Source organism: Coregonus clupeaformis, unplaced genomic scaffold, assembly GCF_020615455.1.
Source record: "Coregonus clupeaformis isolate EN_2021a unplaced genomic scaffold, ASM2061545v1 scaf0481, whole genome shotgun sequence".
Classification (NCBI taxonomy): Eukaryota; Metazoa; Chordata; class Actinopteri; order Salmoniformes; family Salmonidae; genus Coregonus; species Coregonus clupeaformis.
Window position 1 is genome coordinate 34,334 of NW_025533936.1, and position 13,167 is coordinate 47,500.

Consider the following 13,167-nt stretch of genomic DNA (forward strand, 5'->3'; position numbering starts at 1 on the left):
TTCCCAGATAATTCACTGTCTGATAACTGTGTTATTATTAATGTGTTGACTTAAGCAGTCCTTTGGTGGGTCATTATATTACTTAATTGGTCTTTTTTTCTGTTGATTGAAAGGGATTTCATTGAAAGCACGACCCCTTGTAAATGCAGAATGAAAAAATATAGGCTACATATTTATGCCTTACAACACCGAACATTCAATATATTCACAGAGTGACAATATTGTTGAAAATTAATTGTCTTTGTAAATTACTTATCAGTTAAAAGTGACTCATAATTGAATTAGCCATTTTCTTCTCTTGCTTAGCTATTAGACTAGTTATCTTGATCTTTTAAAAGATGAAGCAGGAGAGGTAAGCATGAAGGTCTCGGGCAAAGGGTTTACTAATACACCACTCCTCCTCCTGGGTTATTGAACCCAGGTAGACTGTTCCTCTGAACTGGTAGGTTATTTACATTTTTAGCAGACGCTCTTATCCAGAGCGACTTACATTTAGTGAGTGCATACATTTTTCATACTGGCCCCCCGTGGGAAACGAACCCACAACCCTGGCGTTGCAAACGCCATGCTCTACCAACTGAGCTACACGGGTCCTGATTGAACCCAGGTAGACTATTCCTCATGCATCGAGACAACATTAACCCACTAAGCTCAGCTAAAACATGTCTGACACACATCTTCACATAGATTTTTCTGTCATGTTTTTATGCTTTATAATATTTTGGTAATATTGCACTCCCTCAGACTTGAATAATTGTCTTATGTGTGCATAAATCTGAATTGGTCATGTTCAAAACGGGACCCTCTATATTTCATGAATTCTTATCAGTCAATATGTATGTCCCTTCTGTCTCTATAGTAATATAAATGTCCACAGGCCGCAATCAGAAATAGTTGCGAATGCCGAATATAGGTGGTCGCCACAGCACAGGAGATGAGTGGCATTTATAGACAGTTCATAATTTGACCAGAGATGGCAGGCGAGCTCTCTTATGCCCCTTTACAGCCTTGAATCCCAATACTAGAATCCCCCCATAGTTCCATCGATCCTCCAAACGCTCCAATCCGTTCAGTGGAGTTAATATCACTCCGTTCTTTACCTCCAACCCCCGTTAGATCAATTAATTCGCGTACCCATCTCCTCTCTCTCTCTCTGGTCTCTCACAGTGAACCGCTGGACAGCTCCCGTTACTTGTGATCCGAAGTCCGCATGTCCTTTCCCAAGAGGGTTTCTACCGCGTTACGCTTGTAGCCCTGCCACTGAAAAAGATGGAGAACTAATGGTTTTAGTTGTTGCTTCATAACTTGGAAACTACCACCTCCGTACCTGCCTGCTTTTTGTTGCTATTGTATTGGGAGATTTGTTGGGCAACCGGTTCCATACGCACTGCGCTCATGAATTGATTCGTGCGTTGTGTGGTTTTTAGAAAAGGATTTTTGAGATAGTGGGACTAGTGTCGCTCAGCGGTGAAGCGGAGCCATGGAGGGATCATTTGGATATATTTGGGTGAAAATACTTTCGGTATTTGTCTGGTTATGCTATCTCACCGGCGATTCAACATCATTTGGTAAGTCTCTGAATAGCCTAAAACATATTTTAATGTCGAAACATGTAAACTACGCGGGTGTGCATGCCCACAAAAACAGATGCTGTGTAGTGTGTTGCATACAGATGTATTTAATTGACACATCGGCTGTAGGCTATTGCTGGAGGTAGGTTTCCATTGGATGCGTATTGGTCTTGGTGCTGTTGTGGAGAAGCCAACAGTTTTATGTTTGACTTTTACTCGGTTTTATTCAAATTTGGGAACCTATTCAGGCTGTTTTTTTTAATTTTCCTGCATATCTTGGGCAACGTGTTTTTAGTAGTCTAATTATTTATCGTTTTATTATTTTACCTCCCTGTTGATTTGCTGATGGGCTATAATGAAATAGCTCTGAAATGGCAATTTGCTCCTGATTGAATCTCCTGATTGAATCGCTCTCTCTCTCTCTCTCTCTCTCTCTCTCTCTCTCTCTCTCTCTCTCTCTCTCTCTCTCTCTCTCTCTCTCTCTCTCTCTCTCTCTGTGTGTGTGTGTCTCGGTAGCATAATATCTCTGAACCTCGATATTTTTATTCACCATTCATATTTGTGTATAAACACCATTAATGTTGAATAGACTGCTGTATTAAACGTGTAATAATAACTATAGAAGCTTGTAGATGCTCATTGAGAGAATACAGTGTATTTGTGTCAATAGGTCACCTGCTGTAGCCCAGTAGACTCACTATGTACATCTAATCCCATTTAATTAGGCTGATTTAGGCTGGACTACTGCCTATATAGCCCCTAGTCCTCAACTACCGGCATAGCCTTGATCCTACCCCCTCATAAAACCCTCATACACAGTCCTTATCATTGTACACTAGTGCAGCGTTATTACCACGTCATGGACTGTCGGGTGGGTACCTCTTAGACTAGTACTCTAGCGACTGGTAATCTGGGGACTGGTGGGTACCTCTAGACTAGTACTCTAGCGCCTGGTAATCTGGGGACTGGTGGGTACCTCCTAGACTAGTACTCTAGCGCCTGGTAATCTGGGGACTGGTGGGTACCTCTAGACTAGTACTCTAGCGCCTGGTAATCTGGGGACTGGTGGGTACCTCCTAGACTAGTACTCTAGCGCCTGGTAATCTGGGGACTGGTGGGTACCTCTAGACTAGTACTCTAGCGACTGGTAATCTGGGGACTGGTGGGTACCTCCTAGACTAGTACTCTAGTCACTGGTAATCTGGGGACTGGTGGGTACCTCCTAGACTAGTACTCTAGCGACTGGTAATCTGGGGACTGGTGGGTACCTCCTAGACTAGCACTCTAGCGCCTGGTAATCTGGGGACTGGTGGGTAGCTCCTAGACTAGTACTCTAGCGCCTGGTAATCTGGGGACTGGTGGGTAGCTCCTAGACTAGTACTCTAGCGCCTGGTAATCTGGGGACTGGTGGGTACCTCCTAGACTAGTACTCTAGCGACTGGTAATCTGGGGACTGGTGGGTACCTCCTAGACTAGTACTCTAGCGCCTGGTAATCTGGGGACTGGTGGGTACCTCCTAGACTAGTACTCTAGCGCCTGGTAATCTGGGGACTGGTGGGTACCTCCTAGACTAGTACTCTAGCGCCTGGTAATCTGGGGACTGGTGGGTACCTCTAGACTAGTACTCTAGCGACTGGTAATCTGGGGACTGGTGGGTACCTCCTAGACTAGTACTCTAGCGCCTGGTAATCTGGGGACTGGTGGGTACCTCCTAGACTAGTACTCTAGTCACTGGTAATCTGGGGACTGGTGGGTACCTCTAGACTAGTACTCTAGTCACTGGTAATCTGGGGACTGGTGGGTACCTCCTAGACTAGTACTCTAGCGACTGGTAATCTGGGGACTGGTGGGTACCTCCTAGACTAGTACTCTAGCGCCTGGTAATCTGGGGACTGGTGGGTACCTCCCTAGACTAGCACTCTAGCGCCTGGTAATCTGGGGACTGGTGGGTACCTCCAGACTAGTACTCTAGCGACTGGTAATCTGGGGACTGGTGGGTACCTCCTAGACTAGTACTCTAGTGCCTGGTAATCTGGGGACTGGTGGGTACCTCCTAGACTAGTACTCTAGCGCCTGGTAATCTGGGGACTGGTGGGTACCTCCTAGACTAGTACTCTAGCGCCTGGTAATCTGGGGACTGGTGGGTACCTCCTAGACTAGTACTCTAGCGACTGGTAATCTGGGGACTGGTGGGTACCTCCTAGACTAGTACTCTAGTGCCTGGTAATCTGGGGACTGGTGGGTACCTCCTAGACTAGTACTCTAGCGCCTGGTAATCTGGGGACTGGTGGGTACCTCCTAGACTAGTACTCTAGCGCCTGGTAATCTGGGGACTGGTGGGTACCTCCTAGACTAGTACTCTAGTCACTGGTAATCTGGGGACTGGTGGGTACCTCTAGACTAGTACTCTAGTCACTGGTAATCTGGGGACTGGTGGGTACCTCCTAGACTAGTACTCTAGCGCCTGGTAATCTGGGGACTGGTGGGTACCTCCTAGACTAGTACTCTAGCGCCTGGTAATCTGGGGACTGGTGGGTACCTCCTAGACTAGTACTCTAGCGCCTGGTAATCTGGGGACTGGTTGGTACCTCCTAGACTAGTACTCTAGCGACTGGTAATCTGGGGACTGGTGGGTACCTCCTAGACTAGTACTCTAGCGAGTGGTGGGTACCTCTAGACTAGTACTCTAGCGACTGGTAATCTGGGGACTGGTGGGTACCTCCTAGACTAGCACTCTAGCGACTGGTAATCTGGGGACTGGTGGGTACCTCCTAGACTAGTACTCTAGCGACTGGTAATCTGGGGACTGGTGGGTACCTCCTAGACTAGTACTCTAGCGCCTGGTAATCTGGGGACTGGTGGGTACCTCTAGACTAGTACTCTAGCGACTGGCAATCTGGGGACTGGTGGGTACCTCTAGACTAGCACTCTAGCGACTGGTAATCTGGGGACTGGTGGGTACCTCTAGACTAGCACTCTAGCGACTGGTAATCTGGGGACTGGTGGGTACCTCCTAGACTAGCACTCTAGCGACTGGCAATCTGGGGACTGGTGGGTACCTCCTAGACTAGTACTCTAGCGACTGGCAATCTGGGGACTGGTGGGTACCTCCTAGACTAGTACTCTAGCGACTGGTAATCTGGGGACTGGTGGGTACCTCCTAGACTAGTACTCTAGCGCCTGGTAATCTGGGGACTGGTGGGTACCTCCTAGACTAGTACTCTAGCGCCTGGTAATCTGGGGACTGGTGGGTACCTCCTAGACTAGTACTCTAGCGCCTGGTAATCTGGGGACTGGTGGGTACCTCCTAGACTAGTACTCTAGCGCCTGGTAATCTGGGGACTGGTGGGTACCTCCTAGACTAGTACTCTAGCGACTGGTAATCTGGGGACTGGTGGGTACCTCCTAGACTAGTACTCTAGCGACTGGTAATCTGGGGACTGGTGGGTACCTCCTAGACTAGTACTCTAGCGACTGGTAATCTGGGGACTGGTGGGTACCTCCTAGACTAGTACTCTAGTGCCTGGTAATCTGGGGACTGGTGGGTACCTCCTAGACTAGTACTCTAGCGCCTGGTAATCTGGGGACTGGTGGGTACCTCCTAGACTAGTACTCTAGCGCCTGGTAATCTGGGGACTGGTGGGTACCTCCTAGACTAGTACTCTAGTCACTGGTAATCTGGGGACTGGTGGGTACCTCCTAGACTAGTACTCTAGAGACTGGTAATCTGGGGACTGGTGGGTACCTCCTAGACTAGTACTCTAACGCCTGGTAATCTGGGGACTGGTGGGTACCTCCTAGACTAGTACTCTAGCGACTGGTAATCTGGGGACTGGTGGGTACCTCCTAGACTAGTACTCTAGCGACTGGTGGGTACCTCTAGACTAGTACTCATGTTTCTAATTGGAAATGTCAGGATGAGAATATCCTCATTATTATTCTCCACAGTTACAAATAACAACTTTTGAATTATCAGCAGCAGCAGCACTGGGTTGGATATGTAACAATTGGGGTGGAGAGAGGATGTTTCAAATTATTTTTAATTTAACTAGGCAAGTCAGTTAATAACAAATAATTTTTTACAATGATGACCTACACCGGCCAAACCCGGACAACGCTGGGCCAATTGTGCGCCGCCCTATGGGACTCCCAATCACGGCCGGTTGTGATACAGCCTGGAATCGAACCAGGGGGTCTGTAGTGACGCCTCAAGCACTGAGATGCTGTGCCTTAGACCGCTGCGCCACTCGGGGTGTGTGAGAGAGAGAGACAATGAGAAAATATGTTTCAAATGGGGTGTGTGTGTGTGTGTGTGTGTGTGTGTGAGAGAGAGAGAGAGAGAGAGAGAGAGAGAGAGAGAGAGAGAGAGAGAGAGAGAGAGAGAGAGAGAGAGAGAGAGAGAGAGAGAGAGAGAGAGAGAGAGAGAGAGAGAGAGAGAGAGAGAGAGAGAGAGAGAGAGAGAGAGAGAGAGAGAGAGAGAGAAAAAGAGAGAGAGAGAGAGAGGGAGAGAGAGAGAGAGAGAGAGAGAGAGAGAGAGAGAGAGAGAGAGAGAGAGAGAGAGAGAGAGAGAGAGAGAGAGTGTAATATTTGTTCACTCAATATCTGTTCACTTTTTATTGTTTATTTCACTTTTGTTTATCCATTTTACATGTACATTTACATCATTTAGCAGACGCTCTTATCCCATTCACTTGCTTTGGAAATGTAAACATATGTTTGCCATGCCAATAAAACCCCTTGAATTGAATTGAATTGAGAGAGACAGAGAGAGTAAAGCGGGGTGGAGTGGAGGGTGGGTTTGATGGGGGGGCCGCCAGCTTTTTACTGGCAATTGCTTGCGGCTCCTCCAGCGTTGAACACAACACTAGCCTAACAAATTGCATTGCAACTTTTGCCCCCTGTCTAGCACTGCTTGTGCTTGTTGAATCTGTTGTCTGGCACTCATGATGGAATAGACGTCAACTCCACACTAGCCCATTATGGATAACACTATTTTGGATCACAAATGAAATGCACCTTTACTACCATACCTCGTACTCAGTGTGTACTTCATCTTTACACCACTAGAGGTGCACCTCCACTTTAAATCACAGTACGTGTTCCACTCTCTGCACAATTGCAACAATCTCATGTTTGCATTTGTGCTGCCCGTTACATTCGAATTCAAAGAATTCAAGCATTATCCCATCTGACGGTAATGCAGTTGACAAGCACTGTCAGACGACATCAGCGTAGAATACTGTTTAAATCCCTCTCACTAGCGTGCTAGTAGATACCCATAGACTTCCAATCATTGTGCTAACACTAGTTAGCATTGGCTCGTGAAACTACCTCTTAACTTCCTTCGTACTGGACACAGAGACATACAAATGGTATCCACCAGTTCATCTGACTCCGGGGGAAGTAGATAAAGGGCCTTATTGCCAAACTCCCCAAGTATCCCTTTAATCAAGTGTCATGAGTAGGCGGGTCATAGGGTCACAGTAAAGCTCCGGGACTGTCTGGCCCTTGGCCACTTCCAGTCCCTCTCATGTTCTACTGTTTGACGTGAAGCAACCAATCTGGCAGCAACCAATGGGGCAGCAACCAATTGGGGCAGCAACCAATGGGGCAGGAACCAATGGGGCAGGAACCAATGGGGCAGGAACCAATGGGGCAGGAACCAATGGGGCAGCAACCAATGGGGCAGGAACCAATGGGGCAGCAACCAATGGGGCAGGAACCAATTGGGGCAGCAACCAATGGGGCAGCAACCAATGGGGCAGCAACCAATGGGGCAGGAACCAATGGGGCAGCAACCAATGGGGCAGCAACCAATTGGGGCAGCAACCAATGGGGCAGGAACCAATGGGGCAGCAACAATGGGGCAGAAATTGGGGCAGCAACCAATGGGGCAGGAACCAATGGGGCAGGAACCAATGGGGCAGCAACCAATGGGGCAGGAACCAATGGGGCAGCAACCAATGGGGCAGGAACCAATGGGGCAGAAACCAATGGGGCAGCAACCAATGGGGCAACAACCAATGGGGCAGGAACCAATGGGGCAGCAACCAATGGGGCAGGAACCAATGGGGCAGCAACCAATGGGGCAGGAACCAATGGGGCAGCAACCAATGGGGCAGCAACCAATGGGGCAGCAACCAATGGGGCAGCAACCAATGGGGCAGGAACCAATGGGGCAGGAACAAGCTGCATTGCTTGTAGTACAACACATGCTTATGTGATGAGCAGATATGCAGTTTACTACAATCTCTTTCCCATTTAAAATTCTGAAACATATGTCTGCTGAGGGTTCATAGGTCAAGATACGGATTGGGATGGACCACTCAGGAGTCCCTTTATTGAGCAATAACAACAGGATCACACAGACAGTGTGTGTCTGCATACAAGTATTTATACATCCGTACGTGCAGGAGAGTGAAGACTTCCTCTCTGAATGTACTAGTTGTGTAATCTAGAGTGAAGATATCCTCATTAGTTGTGTAATCTAGTCTCATCTGAGGCAGTAGGCACCAGAAACACATCTAGTTTCTCCCAGCTCTGCTAAATACTGACTTTCATGTCATATTGACTGACTAATCTCCTCCACGAGCTACTGCAGTTTAATGAGTGGACCAGCCTCACTAACTCTCTGTGTGTTGCCCAGGCTCATGATCTGGCTCTCTGCTGCAGCTAAGCTTCCATCTCTCTCTCACACTTTGCCTGGCGTACTCTTAACCTGTCTGTCACGCTGTCTGTCTCTCACAAGGTTAGGCGGGCGGGTGTTGAGGAGCGCGGTTAGGCGGGTCATGGTGTTAAGGAGAGCGGTTTGGCGGGTCATGGTGTTAAGGAGAGCGGTTAGGCGGGTCATGGTGTTAAGGAGCGCGGTTAGGCGGGTCATGGTGTTAAGGAGCGCGGTTAGGCGGGTCATGGTGTTAAGGAGAGCGGTTTGGCGGGTCATGGTGTTAAGGAGCGCGGTTAGGCGGGTCATGGTGTTAAGGAGAGCGGTTTGGCGGGTCATGGTGTTAAGGAGAGCGGTTTGGCGGGTCATGTTTCGGAAGGACGCATGACTCGACCATCGCCTCCCGAGCCCGTTGGGGAGTTTCAGCGATGAGGGGAAAAAGGGGGTAAAATACTAAATAAAAATAAAACATCAGAGCTAATCAGAGTCCAGCACAGCAGGAAGCACTTTGTTGCATGTCTCGTGTTGCCTGGAGTGTGTGTGTGAGCAGTGAGCACACGATTCTGTCCTTGATTTGGCAAATGTTGTTTGACAGTTGTCATAATAGGCCTCAAGGTTTGAATAGACATTTGAGTGGCACATCATAAACAGTATTAGCGGTGATGGCATTATGCGGTCATACTGTCTTCGTTATTCATATCCAATCAGGGACAGGCTTCATAAAGTAAACAGGCTAATTGGATACGACAGGGGAAGTTTTTCGCACTGGGAAATGAACTTCTCCTGATGTGCTATTTAAAAACTAGTTCACTTCACTGAGTGATATACCATGCTGTGACAGTTTGTCATCCATGGTGTTACATAAGGAATAAACTATATGATAATGAATGGTGTTATATGAAGAATTAACTATATGATAATGAATGGTGTTACATAAGGAATAAACTATATGATAATGAATGGTGTTACATAAGGAATAAACTATATGATAATGAATGGTGTTACATAAGGAATAAACTATATGATAATGAATGGTGTTACATAAGGAATAAACTATATGATAATGAATGGTGTTACATAAGGAATAAACTATATGATAATGAATGTGTTCTATAACAATGAACAGATGTTAAGCCTATGTTGAGATGCTGTAGATATATATTACGCACACATCCAACTTAAGTAATATATATCTAGCTGTAGCCTACCTTAAAATACTTATTTGTTTTTAAGCTACTATGGCTGCTTTTAGACAGGCAGCCAAATTCTGATATTTTTTCCACTAATTGGTCTTTTGACCAATCACATCAGATCTTTTTCACATCAGATGTGATCTAATTAGTCAGAACATCTCTGGAAGGCCTTCACCATGTGGAACTGCCACCTAGGCACAGCCTTGCCTGACATAAACTAATTAACTTTTTGTGTGGGTGTATGATGGGATGTTATTCTCAATTAATTCTATGTATTTATTATGTAGAGAGTCTATGTGGAAACAGCAGCACTCAATTCAATTCAATTTCAATTTAAGGGCTTTATTGGCATGGGAAACGTATGTTAACATTGCCAAAGCAAGTGAAGTAGATAGTAAACAAAAGTGAAATAAACAATAAATATTAACAGTAAACATTACACTCTCTATTGTTCAAGTCAAATTTACCCTTTGGGACAATAAAATATATCATATCATATAAAATACAAATTAGTGGGGGAAAAAAAGATTAGAATTGTGCTGCCTGTCTAAACAAAGCCATAGTAGTACGTTTTCCTGAATGAGAAGAGAACGCTTAAACCTCTGTAGACTTGAAAAACAGACAGCTAGTAGCCCACACCGACGTTCAGTCTTTACCTACAGGATGCTGTATTTCCTGGAGCAGTCTCTGAGCTTGAGTTAAGCAGATCAAACTTAAAGGCTGGTGTTTGTCACTGGGAATGAGTCCTACTCCAGGTTGTTGACTTGTCGACTCACTCAGAAACATACAGTATCACTTTATTAACAGGTTGTTGGTTTGTAGACTCTCCAGAGTGGCGCAGTGGTCTAAGGCACTGCATCGCAGTGCTAGCTGTGCCACTAGAGATCCTTGTTCGAATCCAGGCTCTGTCGTAGCCGGCCGCGACCGGGAGACCCATGGGGCGGCGCACAATTGGTCCAGGGTAGGGGAGGGAATGGCCGGCAGGGATGTAGCTCAGTTGGTAGAGCATGGCGTTTGCAACGCCAGGATTGTGGGTTCATTTTCCAACGCGGGGTATGAAAAAATAAATAAAAAATAAATGTATGCTCTCACTAACTGAAAGTCGCTCTGGATAAGAGCGTCTGCTAAATGACAAAAAAAAAATATATTTATATATATACATATATAGTAGCACTTTATTAACAGGTTGTTGGTTTGTAGACTCACATATTTATTTAATTTTATTAACAGCCAGCTGAGGCAGGATCCCTGCAGGGGTGTTATCATCACAATGTTCGCTTTAGTCCTACTTGAAGTTTCTGGTTTGTAAATTCACTTAGACACTCAGTAGCACTAGAGAACACATGCGTCCCAAATGGAACAATATTCCCTATTCCCACTATATAGGGTGTTATTTGGGACTAGGCCAACAGGAACCCAGAGACGTTCTCTCTATGTGTACAGTCGTGTTGGAAAGAGGTTGAATCCCTGTAGTATCTCAAATCATTGTCGAGTTAAAATCAAACGTACGAGAACCAACTCACCAGCTAACGGTCGGTCCTCCACAGACATCCAGCTCTTTATTTATCTGTATTTGTCAAGAGAACAGGATCTGTTGTTCTGCTTAATTTCAGCCTGCTTGTTTTCCTTACTGCGGGGCCCGTCCCAAATAGAACCATATTCCCTAATAGTGCACTACTCAGGGAATAGGGTGAAAGTAGTGCACTATATAGGGAATAGGGTGCCATTTGGGACAAAGCCATATTTCTCATTCATCTCCTAAAAGCGTGCAGGCTGACTTGCATTTCAAATCAGCCATATCAACTGAAGCAATGTTTCCAAACACCAATGGTGTGTCTTCAGTGGTAAACCTATTATTTCACTGAAATTATGCCTTGTTAAGCACACAGAACATTCCCTCAAACAGTATTAAGCACACTTAGCTAACAATGCTTCCAGCGTATTGCGGAGACAACAACAAGTGCCTTCTGGGATCTGATTTGTATTTTGTATTTGTATTTATTATGGATCCCCATTGGCTGCTGTCAATGCAACAGCTACTCTTCCTGGGGTCCAGCAAAATTAAGGCAGTTTATACAATTTAAAAAAACATAACAATACATTCACAGATTTCACAACACACTGTGTGCCTTCAGGCCCCTACTCCACCACTACCACCACATATCTACAGGACAAAATCCATGTGAACGTATGAGTATAGTGTGTATGTTATCGTGTGTGTGTGTGTGTGTGTGTGTGTGTGTGTGTGTATGCATGTGTCTGTGCCTCTGTTTGTGTTGCTTCACAGTCCCCGCTGTTCCATCAGGTGTTTTTTTTAATCAGTTTTTTAAATCTAAATGTACTGCTTGCATCAATTACTTGATATGGCATAGAGTTCCATGTAGTCTTGGCTCTATGTAGTACTTTGCGCCTCCCATAGTCTGTTCTGGACTCGGGGACTGTGAAGAGACCTCTGGTGGCATGTCTTGTGGGGTATGCATGGGTGTCCGAGCTGTGCACCAGTAGTTCAAACAGACAGCTCGGTGCATTCAACATGTCAATACCTCTCACAAATACAAGTAGTGATGAAGTCAATCTCTCCTCCACTTTGAGCCAGGAGAGATTGACATGCATATTATTAATATCAGCTCTCTGTGTACATCCAAGGGCCAGCCGTGCTGCCCTGTTCTGAGCCAATTGCAATTTTTCTAAGTCCCTTTTTGTGGCACCTGACCACACGACTGAACAGTGGTCCAAGGCCTGTAGGACCTGCCTTGTTGATAGTGCTGTTAAGAAGGCAGAGCAGCGCTTTATTATGGACAGACTTCTCCCCATCTTAGCTACTGTTGTATCAATATGTTTTGACCATGACAGTTTACAATCCAGGGTTACTCCAAACAGTTTATTCACCTAAACTTGGTCAATTTCCACATAATTTATTACAAGATTTAGTTGCGGTTTAGGATTTAGTGAATGATTTGTCCCAAATACAATGCTTTTAGTTTTTGAAATATTTAGGACTAACTTATTCCTTGTTACCCACTCTGAAACTAATTGCAACTCTTTGTTAAGTGTTTCAGTCATTTCAGTCGCTGTGGTAGCTGACATGTATAGTGTTGAGTCATCCGCATACATAGACACTCTGGCTTTACTCAAAGCCAGTGGCATTTCGTTAGTAAAAATCGAAAAAAGTAATGGGCCTAAACAGCTGCCCTGGGGAATTCCTGATTCTACCTGGATTATGTTGGAGAGGCTTCCATTAAAGAACACCCTCTGTGTTCTGTTAGACAAGTAACTCTTTATCCACATTATAGCAGGGAGTGTAAAGCCATAACACATACGTTTTTCCAGCAGCGACTATGATCGATAATGTCAAAAGCCGCACTAAAGTCTAACAAAACAGCCCCCACAATCTGATTGTAGTGTGTGTGTGTGTGTGTGTGTGTGTGTGTGTGTGTGTGTGTGTGTGTGTGTGTGTGTGTGTGTGTGTGATTGTATAGATCACCAACATAGATATGTGTAGTACATTCTCCAAGTGCTTGTCTTGTGTTGTTTTGCAGTCTATACCCAGACAAGCTGAATAGATGTGTGCTATTATTATTATCATGGATGGTATGTGTAATGGGTAGAGATGCATTATCATGGATGGTATGTGTAATGGGTAGAGATGCATATTCATGGATGGTATGTGTAATGGTAGAGATGCATTATCATGGATGGTATGTGTAATGGATAGAGATGCATTATCATGGATGGTATGTGT

General features: G+C 45.5%; 1 protein-coding gene across 1 annotated transcript in view; it reads left to right on the top strand.

The window, feature by feature from the left end:
• The first annotated feature begins 1,131 nt into the window (after positions 1–1,131).
• LOC123484873 (netrin receptor DCC-like) overlaps positions 1,132–13,167 on the top strand; it is a 296,376-nt gene continuing 284,340 nt past the window's right edge. Inside the window, exon 1 of the mRNA XM_045215606.1 lies at positions 1,132–1,568. Coding sequence (XP_045071541.1) covers positions 1,481–1,568 — 88 coding nt within the window. The 5' untranslated portion in view covers positions 1,132–1,480. The remainder of the gene's footprint in view (positions 1,569–13,167) is intronic.